This window comes from Mandrillus leucophaeus, unplaced genomic scaffold, assembly GCF_000951045.1.
Source record: "Mandrillus leucophaeus isolate KB7577 unplaced genomic scaffold, Mleu.le_1.0 Scaffold451, whole genome shotgun sequence".
Classification (NCBI taxonomy): domain Eukaryota; kingdom Metazoa; phylum Chordata; class Mammalia; order Primates; family Cercopithecidae; genus Mandrillus; species Mandrillus leucophaeus.
Genome location: NW_012104821.1, coordinates 124,574 through 149,079, shown reverse-complemented (window position 1 = coordinate 149,079; position 24,506 = coordinate 124,574). Strand labels below are relative to the sequence as shown.

At 46.9% G+C, this 24,506-nt stretch overlaps 1 protein-coding gene across 1 annotated transcript in view; it reads left to right on the top strand.

The window, feature by feature from the left end:
• The window catches only part of MUC16 (mucin 16, cell surface associated), a 151,112-nt gene that overhangs the window by 79,916 nt on the left and 46,690 nt on the right, over positions 1–24,506 (top strand). Inside the window, exons 61-93 of the mRNA XM_011994314.1 lie at positions 179–246; positions 843–1,015; positions 1,343–1,375; positions 1,636–1,701; positions 2,703–2,827; positions 3,037–3,104; positions 3,712–3,884; positions 4,220–4,255; positions 4,509–4,574; positions 5,579–5,703; positions 5,933–6,000; positions 6,615–6,787; positions 7,117–7,152; positions 7,412–7,477; positions 8,628–8,752; positions 8,958–9,025; positions 9,645–9,817; positions 10,130–10,165; positions 10,430–10,495; positions 12,106–12,230; positions 12,458–12,525; positions 13,109–13,281; positions 13,613–13,648; positions 13,912–13,974; positions 15,144–15,271; positions 15,498–15,565; positions 16,191–16,363; positions 16,697–16,732; positions 16,984–17,049; positions 18,157–18,278; positions 18,508–18,575; positions 19,172–19,344; positions 19,675–19,710. Of these exons, the coding sequence (XP_011849704.1) occupies positions 179–246; positions 843–1,015; positions 1,343–1,375; positions 1,636–1,701; positions 2,703–2,827; positions 3,037–3,104; positions 3,712–3,884; positions 4,220–4,255; positions 4,509–4,574; positions 5,579–5,703; positions 5,933–6,000; positions 6,615–6,787; positions 7,117–7,152; positions 7,412–7,477; positions 8,628–8,752; positions 8,958–9,025; positions 9,645–9,817; positions 10,130–10,165; positions 10,430–10,495; positions 12,106–12,230; positions 12,458–12,525; positions 13,109–13,281; positions 13,613–13,648; positions 13,912–13,974; positions 15,144–15,271; positions 15,498–15,565; positions 16,191–16,363; positions 16,697–16,732; positions 16,984–17,049; positions 18,157–18,278; positions 18,508–18,575; positions 19,172–19,344; positions 19,675–19,710 (3,079 nt within the window). The remainder of the gene's footprint in view (positions 1–178; positions 247–842; positions 1,016–1,342; positions 1,376–1,635; positions 1,702–2,702; positions 2,828–3,036; positions 3,105–3,711; positions 3,885–4,219; positions 4,256–4,508; positions 4,575–5,578; positions 5,704–5,932; positions 6,001–6,614; positions 6,788–7,116; positions 7,153–7,411; positions 7,478–8,627; positions 8,753–8,957; positions 9,026–9,644; positions 9,818–10,129; positions 10,166–10,429; positions 10,496–12,105; positions 12,231–12,457; positions 12,526–13,108; positions 13,282–13,612; positions 13,649–13,911; positions 13,975–15,143; positions 15,272–15,497; positions 15,566–16,190; positions 16,364–16,696; positions 16,733–16,983; positions 17,050–18,156; positions 18,279–18,507; positions 18,576–19,171; positions 19,345–19,674; positions 19,711–24,506) is intronic.

Sequence of the window (24,506 nt, the reverse complement as noted above, 5' to 3'; positions counted from 1 at the left end):
CCACCACCTTACCAGTCCTGCTTATATCACCCATGCCAGGGCCATGGAAGATCTCACCCACCACTCCTTGGCCCCAGAGATGCAAGCCCCAACTGGTGATGCCAGCCCTTCCTACCTCATGTCTGCCCCATCCCTACACCTCAGCCCACCCACTCACCTCCTTCCCCTTCCTCCACAGCTCAAGCCCTTGTTCAAGAGCACCAGTGTCGGCCCTCTGTACTCTGGCTGCAGACTGACCTTGCTCAGGTGAGACCTTAGAATTTCCAGCCTGGTTTCCCCAATTGTTCCCAGGCCCAAAAAGTTTGGTCACCTTCCTGCCCTACTGTGGGATGGCCTCAGCACAGATGGAATTCAGGAGGCAATGGCTCCACAACCAGTTTGTCTCCTGATTCTACCACCTCCCACCTCAACTGACACATTCTTCAGAGTCCATCAGCAGGATTGAGCCCTTACCCTCATCACCCCTCTAAATTCCCTCCACCTCCCTTTCCTTCAGTTGTTAAAGTCTGTCCCCAGAATTTCTGCCAAACATGCCTCATCCACTTGATTTCACCCCTAATTCCTGTTCTTCTCCTGTCTCAGGATTCAGCTCTTCTTTCCCCATTGCTGTGAGAATGCAGGTTGCACCTTGTGATTTCATAAAAATCCTCGCATCCATGACTTTGTTCACAATCCCAGGCTGGCAGGGAGTCAAAGCACTTAGAGAATCAAAGTGTGACTTCTCTCACGTCTGTACCAGGCTTCTCAATTCCTCTGACCCCTTCCTGTCCTTCACCCAACAAGCTCAAGACCACTCCCTAGGCAATCCATTAATTGCCATTCCCCACTCTTGCCCTCCCCAGACCTGAGAAGGATGGGACAGCCACTGGAGTGGACGCCATCTGCACCCACCGGTTTGATCCCACCAGCCCTGGACTGGACAGAGAGCGGCTATACTGGGAGCTGAGCCAGCTGACCAACAGCATCACAGAGCTGGGCCCCTACACCCTGGACAGAGACAGTCTCTATGTCAATGGTGAGCAGCCATGATGTGACTGGAGGTTCTTCCTTCTAGCTGGGTAGACCCTACTGTCTGTCCTGGGGTCACATGCCCTGTCTGACCATTGAGGGTTTGATGATGTGCTCTATATGTGATGATTGAGGTTTCAGCTTCACGGTTTCATCTTCATCTTGCACGTATTTTACCCTCAAGGCCTTCTTCCCCCATGTGAGGGTGCTGGTGAAGATTCTCAATGACCATGCTTCATGAAACTTTCCTCATTGCACTAGGGTAACCCTGACCCCTATTTGGTCTGACCTCTCCTTAACCCTTACCCACTCTCCTCCCTGCCTCTCTCTGCAGGCTTCACCCATCAGAGCTCTGTGCCAACCAGAAGTGAGTATTTTACTGATGTTCCAGTCCCCCTAGTCCTATACCAAGCAGGGCAGGAGCTGGCATTACCTCTTATCCCTTTATGTCCTCTTCATGAGGGAAAAGGCTTCAAGGGCACAGTCTATTCCCTTTCCCCTGTGCCCTAGCTCCATAGAGACGCTCAGCTCAAACCTCAAATGCAGCAGGGCCCATAATAGTTTTACCTGCTGGCATTTCCACCATGAGAGAGTTTGCTGCTTTCAGTAATGAGGGCTTCTTCTCAGTTCCTGGGACCTCTGCAGTGCACTTGGAAACCTCTGGGACTCCAGCCTCCCTCCCTGGCCACACAGGTGAGCACCAGTCAATGGCACCTCTATTAGAGCATGACTGATGAGCAGAAACATGTCTGCCATTATTTACTCAAATAAAGGTAAAAATCATAGTAAATCTAGTGATGATAAGTCAACCTACAAATGTGACTGATCACCTCCTCTGTGCCAGACCCTGGGGATACAGCAGGTATACAAAACAGATAAAAATCTCTGCCATCAGAGAGCTTATATTCTTGTGATGATGACTGTGGCGGGTGGTGATGATGATAGTGGTGGCAGTTTTGATGATGATGGTGATGCTTATGGTAGCAATGATGATAATGATGATGAAGGTGGTGAGGATGATGACAATGGTGGGGGTTATGATGATGATGATGTGTTGAGTGTGATAAATGATAGTGCTGGTGGTCGTGATGGAGATGATCATGGTGGTGGTCATGGCAGTGGTGGTGACAAGGATGGTGTGGGTGACAGTGATGGTGATGATGATGGTGGTTCTGATGCTGGTGGTGATGATGGAGATTATTATGGTGGTGGTGTTGGTGGCAGTGATGACAATTATTATGGTGTGGGTGACAATGATGATGACAATGGGGATTATCATGGTGATGGTGGTGGCAGTGATGATGGCAGTAATGATGGTGATGATGATGATGGTGGTGGTGATGGTTGTGCTGGTGGTGATTATGGGGATTATTATGGTGGTGGTGGTGGCAATGATGATGACAATAATGATGCTGTAGGTGACAATGATGGTGATTATGATGGTGGTAACAAAGGTAAGGGATGAAGTATGACATTATTGAGCAATGAACATACAATGAAAGCTAGGCTCAACATCCAACTGATATGATATGCTATGTGTCTTTTTAAATTCTATCATTATAGTTAAGGGAGGGATCAAAAATCTTCATTTTGTCCATCCCGTTTAATGCTGTGTATATTTAAAAATAATTTTATTGCAAATCCATAATTTCTGTACTTCTGAACATAGTGCTTGTTTCTTACCCACACTACAGTGCCTGGTCCTCTCCTCCTGCCATTCAGCCTCAACTTCACCATCACCAACTTGCAGTATGAGGAGGCCATGCGACACCCTGGCTCCAGGAAGTTCAACACCACGGAGAGGGTCCTACAGGGTCTGGTGAGAGTCCAACCCATCTAACTGCCTGGCCCACCTTACCAGATTCTACCTGCATCACCCATGCCAGAGATGTACAAGAAGATCCCATGTGAATCACCTTTGACCCCAAATCACAAGCCGTACCCACTGGTGTCAGCCCCACCTGTCTCATTTCTGCCCTGCCCGTCCTCATCACCCCTCCCAATCACCTCTCTCTCCCTCCTCCACAGCTGGGGCCCTTGTTCAAGAATACCAGTATCAGCCCTTTGTACTCCAGCTGCAGACTGACCTTGCTCAGGTGAGACCTTAGAATAGCCAATCAGGGCTTACCCAAGTGTTCCCAGGCCCCAGCAGCATCCTTCTTGCCCTCCCTGTGAGCGTCCTCAGCAGAAGTGGGATTCAGTTGGCAGTGGCTTCAAGAAAGAATGTGTCTCCTGATCCTAGCACTTCCCCACTCAAGTGACAGATTCTGCAGAGCCCATCATCAAGATTGGGTTCTTACTCCACTCATCCTTCTTAATACCTTCCATTCCTCCTTATCCCTTCTCTTAAGTTTTAAAATTCTGTTCCCAAGGTCTCCCTTAAGAGAAAGGTGGGTTTTCCACTTGCTTTTATCTCTGATTCTAGCTCTTCACTTGTCTCAGGTCTGAGCTCTCCTGTCTTCGTGCTATCAAACTGGAAGTTTCACCTTGCAATTTCATAAATATTCTTGTGTCCATGACTCTGCTCCCAATCCAGGGCTGGCTAGGAGTTGGTGCATTTAGAGAAATTAATTGTGGCTTCTCACCTCTCTCCCCGGCTTCTCATTTCCTCTGTCCCCTCCCTGTCCTTCCCTCAGGAATCTCAGAACCCCTGCCTGGGCAATCCTTTCATTGTCACCCCCTCCACCCACTTAACCTCCTCAGGCCAGAGAAGGACAAGGCAGCCACCAGAGTGGATGCCATCTGTACCTACCGCCCTGACCCTCAAAGCCCTGGACTGGACAGAGAGCAGCTGTACTGGGAGCTGAGCCAGTTGACCCATGGCATCACTGAGCTGGGCCCCTACACCCTGGACAGGGACAGTCTCTATGTCAATGGTGAGCAGCTTTGATGTGGTTGGATTCTCGTCCTTCTTGCTGGGCAGCCCCTCCTTTCTGGCTTGAGGTCACACTTCCTGTCTGGACGTTGAAATCTCTGCCATGTTGTCTGCATGTGATGATTGATGTTAGAACTTCATTATTTTTTTTTCTGCATCTTGTACTGTGTTCATCCTCCAGACCTTGGACCCTGAAGTGAATGTGCTGATAGAGAACCTTTAATGGCTCCTGTTCCATGAAACCCCTTCTAATCCACCAGGGTAGCCCTGATTCCTATTTCATCCCCCCACCTCTCCTTAACCCTTACCCACTATCCTCCTTCCCTCTCTCCACAGGTTTCACTCATTGGAGCTCCATACCAACCACCAACAGTGAGTATTCAACTGATGTTCCAGTACCCCCAATTCTACTCCAAGCAGGGCAGGTGCTGAGCCCTCCTCATACACACTTATGTCCTCTTCATGAGAGAAGGTGCTGGGAGAGCACAAGTTATTCCTTCTCCCTTGTGCCCAAAGAGAAACACAGTTCAAGACCCACATGCAGCAAGCCTCATACTAGTCCTACCTGCTGGCATTTCTGCCATGAGGATGCTTGCTGCTTTCACTGATGAGGGCTTCTCCTTAGCTCCTGGGACCTCCACAGTGAACCTGGGAACCTCTGGGATCCTGTCTTCCCTCCCTGAAACTACAGGTAAGTATCAGCCAGTGGCATCTCCGTTAGAGCATTCCTGATGAATATAAATATTTCTGCCATTATGCACTTAAATAAAGATAAAAGTCATAGTAAATCTAGTGATGAGGAGTTAACCTGTAAACTTTATTGAGCACCTACTATGTGCCAGGCCCTGAAGATACAGCAGGGAACATAGAAATAGATAGCAATCTCTGCTTAAGATAGCTTATATTCCTGTGATGATGATGATGATGTAAGTGGTGGTGATGATGATGGTGGTGATGGTGATGATGATGATGATAATGATCATGATATAGATGATGGTGGTGATGATGCTAATTATTATGACAATGATGAGGATGATGACAATGGTGGGGGTAGTGGTTATGATGATAATAATTATGTGAAGACAGTAATAATTATGGTGGTGGTGATTGACAAAAATGATGGTGATGTTGACACTGATGGTAATGAAGATGGCGATGATGATAGCACTGCTGGTGATGGGGATGATGAGGATAATGATGATGGTAGTGGTGATGATGACAATAATACTACTGATGGTGATAAGCATGGTGATATTGACAATGATGATGGCGATGATGAAAATGGTGATGGAGGTGATGATTAGGATGATGATGGTTGTAGTGGTAATGATGATGATGATGATGGTGGTGCTGGTAGTGGCGGGGTTGGTGCTAATGGTGATGATGATGACAGTAATACTCATGGAGATAATCATGGTGATATTGAAAATGAAGTTGGTGTTAACAATGGCACTAGATAGTATCTGGCACTATGGAACACTGAATATGCACCAAGACCTATGCTCAGCATCTCACTACAATTATTTAATGTGCTCTATCAAAAACATCTATCATAATAGTCAAAGGAGGCATGAAAACATTATGTTTTATCACTCATTTTAAATCCTGTTGCATATATTTAGAAATAAGTCTATTGCAAACTCTTAAATGTTCTCTACTTTCAAACATAGTGTTTATTTCCCACCTTCACTACAGCCACCAGCCCTCTCCTGGTGCCATTCACACTCAACTTCACCATCACTAACCTACAGTATGAGGAGAACATGGGTCACCCTGGCTCCAGGAAGTTCAACACCACGGAGAGGGTTCTGCAGGGTCTGGTGAGAGCCCCACCTATCTCACTCTGCCCTACCCATCTTACCTAGTCCCACCTATGTATCTATATGGCCACAGAAGATCTCACCCACCTCCCCTCACCCCAAGAGATAAAAGCCCCATCCAACCTACTGATGTCAGCTCTACCAACTAGAGCCAGCCCCACCCACCTCACTTCTGCCCTGCCCCTACCTCCTCAGCCCTGCCACTGACCTCTCTCTCCCTCCTCCACAGCTCAAGCACTTGTTCAAGAGCACGGATGTTGGCCCTCTGTATTCTGGCTGCAGATTGACCTTGCTCAGGTGAGACCTTAGAATTTCCTGCCTGGCTGCCCCAATTGTTCCTAGTCTCAATGAGTTTGGACTTCTTTTTTCCTGTCCTCTTTGTGATTATTCTTATCAAAGATGGAATTCAGGAAACAGTAGCTCCAGGACTAACCTGTCTCCTGGTATTAGCAGTGCCCCCGCCCCTACTTCCAAACAGACTGAGAAATTCCAGAGTCCATCAACAGGACTGGATTTCTACCCTGGCCATCCCTCCGAATTCCCTGTTTTCCCTCCACCTGCATTGACTTTAGGTGTTAAATTCTGTAACCAGGATTTCTCTCAAGACAAACATGCCTCAACCACTTGCTTTCATCCCCAATTCCAGCTCTTCACCTATCTCAAATCTGAGCTCTCCTGTTTCCAGGCTTTAAGAATGCAGGATCCGCCCTGCCATTTTGGGAAAACTATTACATCCACAACTATGCTCACAGTCCCAGGCCGGCCAGTGCACTCAGAGAATCTAAGTATTGCTTCCCACCTCTGTAATAGACTTTTTACTTCCTCTGTCCTTTTTGTCCTTCACTCTGCCATCTCAGGATCTCTCCTTAGGCAATTCATTTATTGCCATTCCCCTCCCCACCTCTCCCTAGGCCTGAGAAGGATGGAGCAGCCACCAGAGTGGACGCCATCTGTACCCACCGCCCTGACCCCAAAATCCCTGGGCTAGACAGAGAGCGGCTATACTGGGAGCTGAGCCAGCTGACCCACAGCATCACTGAGCTGGGCCCCTACACCCTGGACAGGGATAGTCTCTATGTCAATGGTAAGCAGCTGTTATGTGGTTAGAGTCTCTTTCTCCTAGCTGGGCAGCCTCTACTCTCTGACTTGAGGTCACATGCCCTGCCTGGACACTGAAGGCTAGGACATGTCTGTATGTGGTGATTGATGTCACAATTTCATGATTTCTTCTTTATCTTGAACTGATTGCATCCTTAGTACCTTCTTCCCTGATACTCAGATTCTGACAGAGAATCTCCAAATGTCCCTGTTCCATGAAACTCCTTTAATTCCATCAGGGTAGTCCTGACTTTTGTTTGATTCCCTACCTCCCACTTGACTCTTATTCACATTCCTCCCTCCCTCTCTATGCAGGTTTCACCCAGCGGAGCTCTGTTTCTGTCACCAGCAGTGAGTATTCTACTGATGTTCCAGTGGCCCCAATCCTACACCAAACTTAGCAGGAGCTGACCCCTATTCATAAGCCCTTATGTCCTTTCCATATGGGAAGGAACATAGAGGGCAAAAATTATTCCCCATCCCCACTGCCCCACCTAACCAGAATCCCAGCTGAAGCCCTACAGGCAAAAATCCCCATGAATAGTCCCTCCTGCTGGCATTACTTCCATGAGAGCGCTTGCTCCTTTCACTGATGAGGGCTTCTCCTCAGCTCCTGGGACTTTCACAGTACAGCTGGAAACCTCTGAGACTCCATCATCCCTCCCTGGCCCCACAGGTAAATACCAGTCAATGATATTTAGAGCATGGTTGATGAGTGTAAACATCTCTGTCATTATTCACTCAACTAAAGATGGAAATTCATAGTAAATCTAGTAACCATAGGTCAACCAACTAAGTTGGTTGAGCACTGCCTGTGTATCAGGACCTGGATATACATCAGGGAACAAAAAAAGAAAAAACACTGCCCTCAATGAGCTTATTATTGTGATGATGTTGATGGAGGTGGCAGTGATGATGACTGCAGTGGTGGTGGTGGTGGTGGTGGTGGTGATGATGGTAAGGATAATGATGATTATGGTGGGGGTAATCATGGGAAGAATGATGGTGGTGGTGGTGGTGGGGATTACAATTGACAATAATTATGGGGATGTTGGCAATAATTATAATAACAATGATGATGATGACAGTTGTATTGACTGTGGGGATGATGTTGGAGTGGTGATGATGATAACAATGGTGATGATGATGGTAAAGATGATGATGGCTGTTTGGATGATGACAATAATGTTGCTGGTTATGATGGTAATGATGATGTGATTATGATGATGATGATGTTTGTGGTGGTGTTGATGTAGATTATGACATTGGTGATGGTGGTGTTACTGAGGATCACAATAATGATGACGATGGTGATTATGATGACAATGATCGTGATGATGATGATTATTCAGATGATGACAGTGATGGTGATTATGATGGTAATGATGAGATGACAATGGTGATAATGATGTTTGTGATAGCATTGATGGGGATTATCATGGTGGTGATAGTTGTGGTGCTGATGCTGACAATAATGATGATGATGATCATGATTATGATGATGATAATGGTGATGACAAAGGTAACAGGTAATATCTGATATTTTTCAGCGCTGAATATGCACCAAAAGCTGAGCTCAGAATCTAACAAGTATTATTTAATATGTTTTTTAAAAAAATAATTTATATCAAGAAGGGCACAGAAACCTTTTATTTTTCATTCATTTTAAATTCTGTTGCATATGATTAAAAATAAATTTATTGCACTCTTCAAGTCTATTGCAAAAGTCGAGAACCTTGAGGAGTTTTCAATAGACTTATTTTAACTATATGCAACTGATTAAAAATACAAACGCAATAGTGTTTGTTTCCCACCTTTTACTACAGGCACTGGCCCTCTCCTGCTGCCATTCACCCTCAATTTTACCATCAATAACCTGCGATACAAGGAGGACATGGGTCGCCCTGGCTCCAGGAATTTCAACACCACGGAGAGGGTCCTTCAGGGTCTGGTGAGACACCTGCCCACCTTACTGTGCCCCACTCACCTTACCTGGTCCCAACAACATTACCCATGCCAGGGCCATGGAAGAAAATCTCATCCACCTACCCCATAGACACAAGCCCTGCCCACTGGTGCCAGCTGCGTCCGCCACACTTGTGCCCCACCACTATGTCCCCAGCCCTCCTAGTCACCTCCGTCTCCCTCTTCCACAGCTTAGGCCCTTGTTCAAGAACACCAGTGTTGGCGCTCTGTACTCTGGTTGCAGACTGACCTTGCTCAGGTGAGACTTTAGAAGAGCTAGCCTAGCTGCCCCAATTGTTCCTAGACTCAAAGAGTTTGGATTGGTTTTCTTTTTCCTGCCATCCCTGTGAATGTCCTCACAAAAGATGGAATTCAGGAAGCAGTGGCTTCAAAACTAATCTGTCTCTTGATACCATCGGCACCGCCCCAATCAACAGAGAGATTCTGCAGAGTCCATCAGGAGAATTGGGCTTCTACCTTGGTCATCCCTCTGAATTCCCTCCTTTCCACCTACCTCCCTTTCCTCCAGTTGTTAAATTCTGTCCCCAGGATTTCTCGTAAGACAAACATGTCTCATCCACTTGCTTTCATCCCCAATTCCAGCTCTTCATCTGTCTCACGTCTGAGTACTCTTGTCTCCACGCCATAAGAATGCGGGCTTCACCTTGCAATTTTATAAAAAGTTCTTGCATCTATGACTCTGTTCACAGTCCTGGGCTGGCTGGCAGCTGGGACACTCAGAGAATCTAAATGTGACTTATGACCTCTTTCCCAGGCTTCTCATTTCCTCTGGTCCCTTCCTGTCTGGCCTCAGGAAATCTCAGAACTCCCCCGGAGGCAAGTTTTAAATTGTTATTTGCTTCATCTGCCCTCCCCAGGCCTGAGAAGGATGGGGCAGCCACCAGAGTGGATGCTGTCTGCACCCACCGTCCTGACCCCCAAAGCCCTGGACTGGACAGAGAGCAGCTGTACTGGAAGCTGAGCCAGCTGACCCACGGCATCACTGAGCTGGGCCCCTACACCCTGGACAGACACAGTCTCTATGTCAATGGTGGGCAACTTTGATGTGGCTGGAGTCTCTCCTGCCTTGCTGGGCAGCCTCTATTCTCTGGCCTGAGGTCACACTCCCTGTCTGGCTATTGAAGGCTCAGCCATGTTGTCTGTATGTGGTGGCCAAGGTCAAAACCTCATGGTTTCTTCTTCATCTGGGACTGAGTTTACCCTCAGGATCTGCTTTCTAAATCTGAGGGTGCTGATAGAGAATCTTCAATGTCCCATGTTCTGGGAAATTCCTTCTGTTGCACCCGGGTACCCCACCACTCTGTTAACACTTACCCACTCTCCTCCCTCCATCTCAATGCAGGTTTCACCCATCAGAGCTCCATGATGACCACCAGAAGTGAGTATTAACTGATGTTCCAGTGCTCCTTATCCCACACCATAAAGGGCAGGAGCTTTCCTCTCCTTCTATGCCCCTATATCCTCTTCATGAGGGAAGGAACTGAGAGAGCACAAGTTATTCCCCTTTCCCTCTGGCCCATCTCCAGATGGAGATCCTGCTCAAGCTCCACATGCAGCAGGGGCCATAAATACTCCTACCTGCTGGTGTTTCTGCCGTGAGAGGGTTTGCTGCTTTCACTAATACAGCAAACCTTCTCCTCAGCTCCTGATACCTCCACAATGCACCTGGGAACCTCGAGAACTCCAGCCTCCCTGTCTGGACCCACGAGTGAGTACCATTCAGTGCCATCTCTATTACAGCATGCCTGAGGAGTGTCAACATCTCTGCCATTTTCTTTTCTTTTTCTTTTCTTTTTTGAGATGGAGTCTTACTCTGTCGCCCAGGCTGGAATGCAATGGTGCTATCTTGGCCCACTGCAACCTCTGCCTCCTGGGTTCAAGCAATTCTCCTGCCTCTGCCTCCTGGATAGCTGGGATTACAGGTGCATGCCACCACGCCCAGCTAATTTTTATATTTTTAGTAGAGATGGCGCTTCACCCTGTTGGTCAAGCTGATCTTGAACTCCTTACCTCGTGATCTGTCTGCCTTGGTCCCCCAAAGTGCTGGGATGACAGGCGTGAGCCACCACACCTGGCCTACAACTCCACCATTTTCACTCAAATAAAGATGAAAAGTCCTAGTGAATGTAGTGATGAGAAGTTAACCAACAAATTTTATTGAGAGTCTGGCTGCTTCAGGGCCCTAGGGATAAGGCTGGGAACACCAAAGAAATACAAATCTCTGTCCTCAGGAAGGTTATATTATTGTGATGATGATGATGATGATAATGATAGGGGTGGTGGTGATGATGGTGGTGGACATGATGACAACAATGATGGCATTGCTGATGATGATGGTGATGATGATGGTGGTGGTAGTGGTTTTGACAGTGATGATGACGATAGTGGTGGTGATGATTATGGGAAGGATGACAGTGGTGGTGGTGATGTGATGGTTTTGAAGGTAATTGACAATGTGATCGTGATGTTGACAAAAAGGATAATGATAGTGGTGATGATGGTGATAATGATGATGATGGTGGTGGTGGTGGTGATGGTGGTTATGACGGTAAGAATGATATGATAATGGTGTTAGTGACCATGTGCTAGTGGTGATTATATGGATGATGATGGTTGGGGTGCTGGTGGTGTGATGATGGCAATGGGTGGGGATGATAGGGATTATGATGGTCATGGTTTTGTGCTGATGCTGGTGGTGATGACAATAATGATAGTGATGGTCACAGTGTTGCTGATGTTGACGATGATCGTGATGTTGACAAAGTAGTAGATAATGTCTAGTAGTATGGAATACTGAATATGCACCAAGAGCTATGCTCAGCATCTAACTACTATTATTTAGTATGCTCTATGAAAACTATCTATCATTATAGTTAAGAGAGGCCTGAAAACCTTTTATTTTGTCACTTTAAATCATGTTGCATATGTTTAGAAACAATTCTATCACAAATTCTTTTTTTTTTTTTTTTTTTTTGAAACGGAGTCTCCATCACCCAGGCTAGATCTGGTCCAGTGGCGCGATCTCGGCTCACTGCAAGCTCCGCCTCCTGGGTTCATGCCATTCTCCTGCCTCAGTCTCCCGAATAGCTGGGACTACAGGCGCCCGCCACCATGCCCGGCAATTTTTTTGTATTTTTAGTAGAGACAGGATTTCACTCTGTTAACTGGGATGGTCTCAATCTCCTGACCTCATGATCCACCCTCCTCGGCCTCCCAAAGTGCTGGGATTACAGGCGTGAGCCACTGCGCCCAGCCTCTATCACAAATTCTTACATGTTAGTCTACTTTTAAACACTTTATTTCCCATCTTCACTATAGCCGCCAGCCCTCTCCTGGTGCTATTCACACTTAACTTCACCATCACTAACCTGTGGTATGAGGAGAGCATGCATCACCCTGGCTCTGGAAAGTTTAACACCACAGAGAGAGTCCTTCAGGGTCTGGTAAGAGCCCCACACACCTCATTCTACCCCACTCACCATGTTTAGTCCTGCCCACCTTACCTGTTGCAGAGCATGGAAGATCTCACCTACCTCATCTTGCCCCCAGATATGCATGCCCCAACCACTGATGCCAGCCCCACCAACTGTTGCCCGCCCTGCCCACCTCCCTTCTACCACATCCCTATGACTTCAGTCCTCCCATTCACCTCTTTCTCCCTCCTCCACAGCTCAGGCCTTTGTTCAAGAACACCAGTGTTGGCCCTCTGTACTCTGGCTGCAGACTGACCTTACTCAGGTGAGAACTGAGAACAGCCAGTCTGACTGATCTGAGAAGTCTGACCTGCTTCCTTTCTGCACTCCCTGGAGATGTCCACAGCACAGGTGGAATCCAGCAGGCAGTGGCTCCAAGACCAATGTGCTTCCTGATCCTACCACCTCCCACCTCAACTGAGAGATGCAGAGCCCATCAGCACGACTGGGCTTCTACCTTGGTCATCCCTCTGAATTCCCTCCTTTGCCCTGCCTGCCTTTCCAAAAGTGGTTAAATTCTGTTCAATGCTGTTCCCAGGATTTCTCCCAAGAAAACATGCCTTGTCCACTTGCTTTCATCCCAACTCTTTACCTGTCTCAAGTATGAGTTCTCCTCTTTGCAATTTTATTAAAAAGTTTCCACTTTGCAATTTTATAAAAATCCTTGCATCCATGATTCTGCTTATAGTCGCTGAGAGTCAGTGTACTCAGAGAATGGAAGTGTGGCTTCTCACTTCTCTACCAGGCTTCTCATTTCTTCTGGCCCCATCCTGTCCTGCCCCATGGGATCTCAGGACCCCTCCCTAGGCAATCCATGTATTGTCTTCCCCCAATCTTGCCCTCCCCAGGCCCAAGAAGGATGGGGCAGCCACCAAAGTGGATGCCATCTGCGCCTACCGCCCTGACCCCAAAAGCCCTGGACTGGACAGAGAGCAGCTATACTGGGAACTGAGCCAGCTGACCCATGGCATCACTGAGCTGGGCCCCTACACCCTGGACAGGGACAGTCTCTATGTCAATGGTGAGTAGCTGTGATGTGGTTGGAGTCTCTTCCTCCTTGCTGGGCAGCCTCTACTCTCTGCCTTGAGGTCACACTCCCTGCCTGGCTATTGAATGCTCGGCCATGTTGTCTGTATGTGACAGCTGATGTTGGAACTCCATGGTTTCTATTTCATCTTGGACTGAGTTCTTCCTGGGGATCTGCTTTCTGGATCTGAGGGTGCTGATAGAGAATCTTCAATGGCTCGTGTTTTGGGAAATTCCTTCCATTGCAACAGGGTACCCTCACCCCTATATAGTGCCCCACCACTCCTTTAACCCTTACCTACCCTCCTCCCTCCATCTCTATGCAGGTTTCACACAATGGAGCTCTGTACCCACCACCAGCAGTGAGTATTCCACTGATGTTCCAGTGCGCCTGATCCTACACCATGCAGAGCAAGAACTGAACCCTCCTCACATGCCCCTATGTCCTCTATGAGCAAAGGAGCTGGGACAGCACAAGTTATTCCCTTTCCCTTCTGGCCCAAGTCTCTTCAGAGAGAGACCCAGCTCAAGCCCCACATGCAGCAAGGTCCGTGAATACTCCTACCTGCTGGCATTTCTGCCATGAGAGGGTTTGACACTTTCACTAAAGAGGCCTTCTCCTCAGCTCCTGGGACCTCCACAGTGGACCTGGGAACATCTGGGACTCCAGCTTCTAAACCTGGTCCCTCGGATAAATACAAATCAATTGCATCTCTGTTAGAGTATGCCTGATGACTGTCAACATCTCTGCCATTTTCGCTTAAATAAAATATCCTAGCGAATCTATGGATGAGGAGTCATCTAACAAACTTAATTGAGTGCCTCGTTTCTGCAGGGCTCTAGGGATAAGGAAGGGGACACAAAAGAGTTAAAAATCTCTGCTGCAAGGAAGCTTATTTTATTGTGAGGGTGATGGAGATTGTTGGTGCTGAGGTTACTGGAGATGACGACAATAAAAATGGTGATGCTAGTGATAATGATGGCGATAAGGATGATAATTATGAAGATGGTGGTGGTGATGATGATGTTGGTGGCAGGGGTTATAATGGTGATGCTGTGATGATGACAATGGTGGTGGTGATTACGGGAAGGATGATAGTGGTGTTGGTGATGGTGGTGGTTTTGGTAGTGATTGACAATATTAATGATGATGTTGACAATGATAATAATGATGATGATGGTGGTGGTGGTTATGATGGTAATCATGTGATGATGAGGAGGATAGTTGTAGGGGTGATTACGGGAAGAATGATGGTGGTAAGGATGATGGTGGTTTTGGTAGTGATTGACAATAGTGATTGTGATGGTTACAATGAAGATAATGATGATTATAATGATGATGGTTGTGATGGTGGTGGTGGTGGTGATGAGAGTAATGATGATATGATAATGGTGTTGGTAATCATGGTGCTGGTGATGATAATGCAAATGATGATGATTGTGGTGGTGGTGGTGATGATGATGATGGTAGTGGGGATGATTCTAGCATCCCCATGACCATCACCACAGTTGTGGTCATGATTTTGGTGCTGATGTGGGTGGTGCTGATGCTGGTGGTGATGACAATAATAATAGTGAGGGTCACAGTGTTGGTGACATGATGACAATGCTGATAATAAAAGTAACAGATAATATTTAGTATTATAGAACTCTGAATATGCACCATGAGGTATGCTAGCTACTACTATTATTTAGTAGGCTTGGTTAGAAACTTCTATTGTTATAGTCAAGGGACGCATGGAAACTTTTTATTTTATTCTCTCTTTAAATCCCGTTGCATATGTTTAGAAGCAGGCCTTTTGGAAATGTATAAAGTTCTCTACTCTTGAACAAGTCATTTCTTTCCCACCTCCATGGCAGCTGCCAGCCCTCTCCTGGTGCCGTTCACTCTCAACTTCACCATCACCAACCTGCGGTATGAGGAGAACATGCAGCACCGTGGCTCCAGGAAGTTCAACACCACGGAGAGGGTCCTTCAGGGCCTGGTAAGAGCCCCAAGCATCTCACTCTGCCCAGTTCACCTTGTCTAGCCCCACCTCTCTCACTCATGGCAGGGCACAGAAGAAGATCTCACCCACCTCCCCTCACACCCAGAGACATGAGCCCCCGTCCACTGATGCCAGGCCCACCTACTGGTGCCAGCCCCAATGACTAGTCCCCTGCCCCTATCCCCTCAGCCATCCTACTCACCTCCCTCTCCCTCCCCCACAGCTCAGGCCCCTGTTCAAGAGCACCAGTGTTGGCCCTCTGTACTCTGGCTGCAGACTGACCTTGCTCAGGTGAGACCTTAGAATTGCCAACCTTTGTTGCCCCAATTGTTTCCAGTCTCCATGAGTTTGCACTTCTTTTTTCCTGCCCTCTCTGTGGTTATTCTCATCAAAGATGGAACTCAAGGAACAGTGGCTCCAAGACTAATCTGTCTCCCAATATTACCACTGCCCCCTGCCATCCCACCCAAATCAACTGAAAATTTCCACAGGGTCCATCAGAAAGATTGGACTTTCACCCTGGCCGTCCCTCTGAATTCCCTCTTTTTTCCCCACCTCCTCTGCCTTTAGGTGTTAAATTCTCTAACTAGGATTTCTCTCAAGACAAACATGCCTCATCCACTTGTTTAATTCTCAATTCCAGCTCTTCACCTGTCTCAAGTCTAAGCTGTCCTGTCCCCATGCCATGAGAATGCAAGAGCCACATGGCAATGTTAGAAAAATTCTTGTATCCACAAGTATGCTCACTGTCCCAAGCTGGACAGTAGTCAGTGCACTCAGAGAATCTAAGTGTGGCTTCTCATCTGTGTACCAGGCTTCTCATTTCCTGTGGCCCCTTCCTGTCCTTCACTCAGCAATCTTGGGACTCCTCCCTAGACAAAACTTTATTATTATTCCCTTCACCCGCCCTCTCCAGGCCTGAGAAGGATGGGGCAGCCACTGGAGTAGACGCCATCTGCACCCACCACCCTGACCCCAAAAGCCCTAGGCTGGACAGAGAGCAGTTGTATTGGGAGCTGAGCCAGCTGACCCACAGCATCACTGAGCTGGGCCCCTATACCCTGGACAACGACAGCCTCTTTGTCAATGGTGAGAAACTGTGATGTGGTTGGAGTTTCTTCTTCCTTGTTGAGCAGGCCTCTACTCTCTCTCTTGAGGTCACACTCCCTACCTGGCCATTAAAGTCTTGGCCATGTTGTCTGTGTTTGATGACTAATTCGAACTTCATGGTTTCTTCTTCATCTTGTACTGGAGACCTTCATCCTCAGGACCTTCTTCCCTGATCTGAGGGTGCTTATAGAGAATCCTCAAAGCCCATGTTCCCTGAAACTCCTTCAATTGCACCATGGTAGCACTGACCCCTTTTGGTCCCTTACATTTCCCTTAACCCTTACCCACTCTCCTTCCTCCCTCTCTATGCAGGTTTCACCCATCGGAGCTCTGTGCCCACCACCAGCAGTGAGTATTCTACTAACATTCCAGTGGCCCAAATCCTACTCCAAGCAGGACAGGAGCTGACCCGCTTCTCCTATGCCCCTATATCTTCTTCATGAGGGAAGGATCTGAGAGGGTATAAATGATTCCCTTTCCCTCTGGCCCAGCTCCAGAGAGACACTAATCTCAAGCCCCGTATGCAGAAATACTCCTATCTGCTGGCATTTCTGCCATGAAAGAGCTTGCTGCTTTAACTAATGTGGGCTTCTCCTCAGCTCCTGGGATCCCCACAGTGTATCTGGGAGCATCTAGGACTCCAACCTCGCTACTTGGCCCTTCAGGTAAGTGCCAGTCAATGACATCTCTATTAGAGTATGCATGATGAGTGTCAACATCTCTGTTCTTTTTACTTAAATAAAGATTAAAAATCATAGCAAATTTACTGATGATGAGTCACCCAACAAACTTCTTTGAGCACCCACTCTCTGCCAGGCCCTAGAGATAAAGCAGGGAACACAAAAGAGGTTAAAAATCTCTGCCCTCAGAGAGCTTATTTTATTTTGAGGATGATGTGGGATAGTGGTGATGATGATGTTGCTGGAGATTATTACAATAATGATGGTGATGCTGATGACCATGATGTGATGATAATGGTGATTATGAAGATGATGATGATGATGATACTGATGATGGTAGTGGTTTTGACAGTAATGATGATGTGATGATGATGATGATGATGATAGTGTTGGTGGTGATTATAGGAAGGATGACAGTGGTGGTGATGGTGGTGATTGTGGCGGTGATTGACAATGTGATGGTGATACTGACAATGAGGATGATGATGATAGTGGTGGTGGTGGTGGTGGTTATGATGGTTAAGGATGATGTGATGAGGGTGTTGGTGATCATGGTACCAGTGGTGGTGATGTGGATCATGATGGCTGTGTGGCGGTGGTGGTGGTGGTTGTGATGATAATGATGGTGGTGGTGATCGTTATGATGGTAAGGATGAAATAGTGATGGTGCTGGTGACCGCATTCCTGGTGGTGATAGTGCAGGTGATGATGTGGATGATGATGATGATGGTGATGGGGATGATAGGGATTATGATGATCTTGGTTTTGGTCCTGATGGTGGTGGTGATGACAATAATGAAAGTGATGGCCGCAGTGTTGGTGATGATGATGATGGTGGTGATAACAAAGGTAATAGATAGTATCTAGTATTATGGAACACTGAATATGCATGAAAGGTTGTGCTCAGCATCTAACTATTATTATTTAGCATGCTATATGAAAAACTTTGATCATTATAGTCAAGGGAGGCATGAAAACCTATTTTATCACTCTCTTTAAATCTGGTTGCATATGTTTAGAGATAAGTCTATTACAAACTCTTAAATGTTCTCTGCTTTTGAACATAGTGTTTATTTCCCACCTACACTACAGCTGCCAGCCATCTCCTGATACTATTCACCCTCAACTTCACCATCACTAACCTGCAGTATGAGGAGAACATGTGGCCTGGCTCCAGGAAGTTCAACACTACAGAGAGGGTCCTTCAGGGTCTGGTGAGAGCCCTGCCCACCTCACTCTGCCCTGCCCACCTCACTCTGCCCTGCCCACCTTGTCTCGTTCCATCTACATCACCCATTCCAAGGCATGGAAGAAGATCTCACTCACCTCCCCTCACCTGAGAGATGCAATTCTCACCCCCTGATTACAGCCCCTCCCACCTTATATCTTCCTTGCTCCTATGTCCTCAGCTGTCCTACTCACCTCCCTCTTCCTCCACCACAGCTAAGGCCCTTGTTCAAGAACACCAGTGTTGGCCCTCTGTACTCTGGCTGCAGGCTGACCTTGCTCAGGTGAGAACTGAGAATAACCAGTCTGGCTGCCCCAAGTGTTCCCAGGCCCAAGGAGTTTGGTCAGCTTTCTTCCTTCCCTCCCTATGGAAGTCCTCAGCACAAGTGGAATTCAGGCATTGGTGGCTCCAGGACCAACATATCTTCTGATCCGACCACCTCCCCCGTCAACCGAGAGAACTTGCAGGGCCCATCAGCCAGATCAGGCTTCTACCTTGGTGATCCCTCTGAATTTCTTACTTCTCCCCACCTCCCTCTCCTTCAGGTGTTAAATTATCTTCCAAGGTTTCTCTCAGGATAAACATCCCCCATCCACTTGCTTTTATCCCCAATTCCAGCTCTTAATGTTTCTCAAGTCTGGGCTGTCCTGTCCCCATGCCATGAGAATGCAGTTTTATAAAATTCTTGTATTCCTGACCCTACTCACATTCCCAGGCTGCCTGGAAGTCAGCACATTCAGAAAATCTTAGTATGGCTTCTCACCTGTCCACCAGGAGTCTCATTTCCTCTGTCCCCTTCCTGTCCTGCCCTCAGGAATCTCATAATGCCTCCCTGTAGGCAGTCTATTTAATGTCATTCCCCTTATCTGCCCTCCCTAGGCCAGAGAAGGTTGGGGAAGCCACCGGAGTGGATGTCATCTGCACCCACCGCCCTGACCCCACAGGCCCTGGGCTGGACAGAGAGCAGCTGTATTTGGAGCTGAGCCAGCTGACCCATAGCATCACTGAGCTGGGGCCCTACACCCTGGACAGGGACAGTCTCTATGTCAATGGTGAGCAGCTGTGATGTGGTTGGAGAGTCTTCCTCTTTGCTGGGCAGCCTCTTACTCTCTGACTTGAGGTCACACTCCCTGACTGGCCACTGAAGTCTTGGCTATGTTGTCTTTGTGTGATGACTGATGTCTGAACTTCATAGTTTCTTCATCTTGGACTGAGTTCATCCCAAGTACCTTCTTCCCTGATCTGAGAGTACTGATAGAGAATCTTCAAAGGCCTCTGTTCCTTGAAACTTCTTCCATTCCACTAGGGTATCTGTGACCCCTATTTGATTGCCCACCTCTCCCTTAACCCTTACCCACTCTCCTCCCTCCTTCTCTATGCAGGTTTCACCCATCGGAGCTCTGTGCCCACCACCAGCAGTGAGTATTCAACCGATGCTCCAGTGGCCCCAATTATATGCCAAGCAGGGCAGGAGCTGTCCCCTCTTCCTATGCCCCTATGTCCTCTTCATAAGGAAAGGGGCTGGGAGGGCACAAGTTATTCCCTTTCCCTTCTGGCCAACTCCAGAGAGAGACTCAACTCAGGCCTCATATGCAGTGAGGCCTGTAAATAGTTGTATTTGCTGACCTTTCTGCCATGAGAGGGTTGGATGCTTCCGCTGAAGAGGGCTTCTCTGTAGCTCTTGGGACTACCACAGTGGACCTGGGAAATTCTGGGGCTCCATCCCTTCTACTGGTCCCTTGAATAAGTATGTGCCAATGGCACCTCTGTTAGAGCATGGCTGATGAGCATAAACATCTCTTCCATTATTCAGTCAAATAAAGATGGAAATTCTTTATAAATCTAGTGATGATGAGCCAACCAACAAACTTTATTGAGCACTGTGCCAAGCCCTGGGGCTCTGCCAAATCCTGGGGATATGGCATGGATCATGAAACAATTAATAATCTCTCCTCTCAGAGAGCTGTTTTTATGATGATACTGATGGTGGCGATGATGATGACGATGGTGATGGTGATTATGATGATCATGATGACAATGGTGATGGTGGTGGTGATGATGGTAATGATGATGATGGTGATGGTGGTAATGATGGTGGTGATTATGACAATAATGATGGTGATGGTGACAGGGATGGTGATGATTATGATGGTGGTGGTGATAACAAAGGTAATAAATAATATATGAACTTACTGGGTCCTGAATATGCACCAAAGTGCTATGCTCAGTGTTTAACTGGTACTATTTAATATGATTTCTAAAAAGGAAAAAAAAACTTGAATTATTATAGGCAAAAGAATTATGGGAACCTTTTATTTTGTCACTCATTCTAAGTCCTGTTGCATATTTTTTAAGTCAATTGCAAACACATTTTCTCTGCTTTGAACATTGTGTTTATATCCAGTCACCCCAATAGTGCATAAACCTGCTGATTGGAGCAACTGTGTCTTACTCCCTTGTGCTTCCCTAGTATCTACTTCAGGACCTTGTACATGGTAGATTGACAGATTTAGATCTACAGGAAAACATGGATTTTCCCGGGGAAGGAAAGAATGAAGTATGCTTTCTTATAATGTATGGAAAATTTCCTCTTCTGCCTTGGTTCAACTTTAGTGTCTGCCAGAGTTTACACTGGAAAACTATATGGCATCTGCTGCACTCCCTCATCCATGACAGACATCATTAATTGATTGCAGCATTCATGGCAGACATCACCAATTGATAATAGCGTTCATTTTCTCTCAGTTCAAAATAGCTTCAGAATGGTTATCCAAAAAAAAAAAAAATCGGTTGCTACCAATCCAGTTGGAGCTGACTCAGGATTATGGGGCTGAATTCGAGAGAGTTAGGTTCCTTGATGATGTGTAGTTGACTCTTTAGTTTTCCTAGAAGGCTCAACTCAGGCTCAGCTTGGTCATTGCTGATATCCTTTCTTCCACTTGATCGATTTGGCTGTTGATACTTGTGTATGCTTCACGAAGTTTTTGTGCTGTTTTTCAGCTCCATCTATGTTCCTCTCTAAACTGTTTATTCTAGTTAGCAATTCCTTTAACCTTTCATCAAGGTTCTTGACTTCTTTGCATTGCATTAGGACATGCTCCCTTAGCTCATTGTACTTTTTTGTTGTCCATCTTCTGAAGCCTATTTCTGTCAATTCATCCATCTGATCCTTCATCCAGTTCTGCACCCTTAATGGAGAGATGTTGTGGTCATTTGGAGGAGAAGAGGCACTCTGGTCTTTTGGGTTTTCAGCATATTTTTGTTGATTCTTTCTTATCTTTGTGAGTTTTAGTTTCAGGCTTTGAGGATGCTGATCCTTGGAGGGGTTTTTGTGGAGGACTTTTTGTTGTTATAGTTGTTGTTGATGCTGTTGTTGTCACTTTCTGCTTGTTTTTCTGTCAATAGTCAGGTCCCTCTTCTGTAGGGCTGCTGCAGTTTGCTAGGGGTTCACTTCAGGTCCTATTCATCTGATTCACTCCCATGCCTGGAGATGTCACACAGGGAGGCTGGAGAGCAGCAAAGATAGGTGCCTGCTTCTTCTGGGACCTCTGATCTTGAGGGGCACCAACCTGATGCCAGGAGGATCGCTCCTGTATAGGGTGTCTGACAACTATTGTTGGAGGGTCTCACCCAGTTGACTGGCATGGGGAACAGGACCCATTTAATGAAGCCCTTTGTCCCTGGTGGAGAGGGGGTGCTTCACTGGGGGGAAACCCACACATCTGGGCTGCCTGAATTCCTCAGAACTACCAGGAGGAGAGGCTAACTCTGCTGGTCTGCAGAGACTGCAGCCACCCCTCCCACTAGGGGCTCAAGCCCAGGGAGTCTGAATTCTGTCCCTGAGCCTCTGGCTGGAATTATTGGAGATCCTACAGGAAAGCCCTGCCCACTGAGGAAGGTTGGGTAAGGGTAAGCCCTGAAGAGTCACTTTGGCTGCAGACTGCCACAGCCAGTGTGTTGGACTGTGGGGACAAACCTTGGGACGAAGCCATTCAGCCTTACTGGCTCCAGCAGGGAAAAAGCACAGCCTGGAGCTACAGAAAGGGGTGCTGCCCTTCCCCCACCCAGGGAGCTTAGCGTGTTAGGCAGTTGTGAGTCCCAGTGCTGGCTGTTGCCCCTCCTCCAAGGAACTCAAAAGACTTAGCAGGCAGCTGCAGCCAGTGCTGGTCGCCCCTCCCCCAGGGAGTTCCGTAGGCTTAGGTAGATTCCAGCTGTAAGAGTCTGCGCGTTCTGGGGTTGGGACACTAGGTCCCAGTGGCATGGGTTCGCGAATGGGATCTTCCAATCTGTGGGTCGCACAGTTCCGTGGAAAAAGCACAGTTTCTCCACATTGGATACCCCGCTCACTCACCACCTCCCTTGGCTAGGGGGAAGGGGTTCCCCTTCCCCTTGTGTCTCTCAGGTGGGCCACCACACCACACTGCTCTTCCTTCTCTTCATGGGTCACTGCCAGTCTTCTAGTCAATTTTGATGAGGGAACCTGGATATCTTGGTTGCCAGGGAAGGATTCACACACTTACTGTGGTTTTTTTCAATGGGAGCCTCCAAGCACTCTGCTTCTAGTTGACCGTCTTGGCCCCCAGAACCACATCTATTATTTTTTTATTTTTTGATTATGGCAATTCTTGTAGAAGTAAGGTGGTATCACATTATGGTTTTGATTTTTCATTTCCCTGGTCATTAGTGATGTTGAACATTTTTTCATATGTTCATTGGCCATTTGTGTATCTTCTTTCAAGAATTGTCTATTCATGTCCTTAGCCCACTTTTTGATGGGATTGTTTGTTTTTTTCTTGCTATTTTGTTTGAGTTCGTTGTAGATTCTAGATATTAGTCCTTTGTTGGATATATAGATTGTGAAGATTTTCTCCCACTCTGTGGGTTGTCTGTTCAATCTGTGGACTGTGAAGGAAAAGTCAATTTCTTACACGAATTTGTCTCACTTATACTTCCAAATGAGATCCTGGGTTTTTTGGTTTGTTTGTTTGTTTGTTTTCTGTTAATCCTTCACAATACTTCTCTCACTTTTTTGAACTTATTGGTTTATATTCTGTTGTCTGCTTCTCTTTTATAGGAATGTAACTTCTTATGGGCTTTCTCTATTATACCTATTGTGGGTTTTTGTTTGGTTTTGTTTTGTTTTTGTCCTCGGATCCATTCTCCAACCTTCCTGTGCTCTGTGGGATAGAGTTCTGACTCATGAAAACTTCATTTCCCAGGTTCCCATGCTAAATAGCTGCCTGTTAGGTTCAGCCAATAGGAGGCATTGGTGGGACAATGGTAGGTGGGGCTATTGAAGGGCCAGAATATTTCTTTACCCCACCCCCCTGCTCCCCTTCAAATGTTCCTGGAGAAGTGTAGGACAAATTCCATATATATGGAAGGAAGGCAAGGTGGATAGATGGAAGGAAGAAGTGATGAATGGAAGGAGGAAGGGAGAGAGGATGGATGAGTGGATTGAAGAAATAAAAAAATGGATGAAAGAAGAAAAGGAGGAGGAAAGGTGGATAAGTGGATGGAAGGAAGAAAAGAGAGGTGTAAGGAAGGAAAGATAGATGATGGATGGATGGGTGGATGGGTGGGTGGATGAATGGGTGGATGGATGGATGGATGAACAGATGGTTGGGTGAGTGAGTGAATGGATGAATGGATGGATGGACAGATGGATGAACGGATGGGTGGGTGGATGGATGGATGGATGGATTAATGGGTAGGTGGATGGATGGATGGATGGACAGATGAGTGGGTAGGTGGATGGATGGATAGATGGATGGATAAATGAATGGATGGATGGATGGGTGGATGGATGGACGGATGGATGGATGGACAAATGGATGGATGGTTGAAAAGAAGGAAAGAAGTGAGAGAAGGAAGAGGAAGGATAAATAAATGATAGAAGGTAAAATGAAAGGAAGGAAGTCAGCAAGAAAGAAAGGATGCATTAATAGAATGAAAGATGGAAGGGAAGAAGAAATGATAGAAACAGAGAAGGAGAGAAGGAAGAATGAACAGAAGGAAGTTCAGGAGAGAAAGAAGGAGAGAAGGAAGAATGAACAGACGGAAATTCAAGAATGATGAAAAGAAGAAAGGCAGGGAGAGAAGGAGAGGTAAACTTTTCTTCTCTCGGTTTGTCTTAAATCTTAGCTTGGCTGGGCGCAGTGACTCATGCCTGTAATCCCAGCACTTTGGGAGGCTGAGGCGGGTGGATCACAAG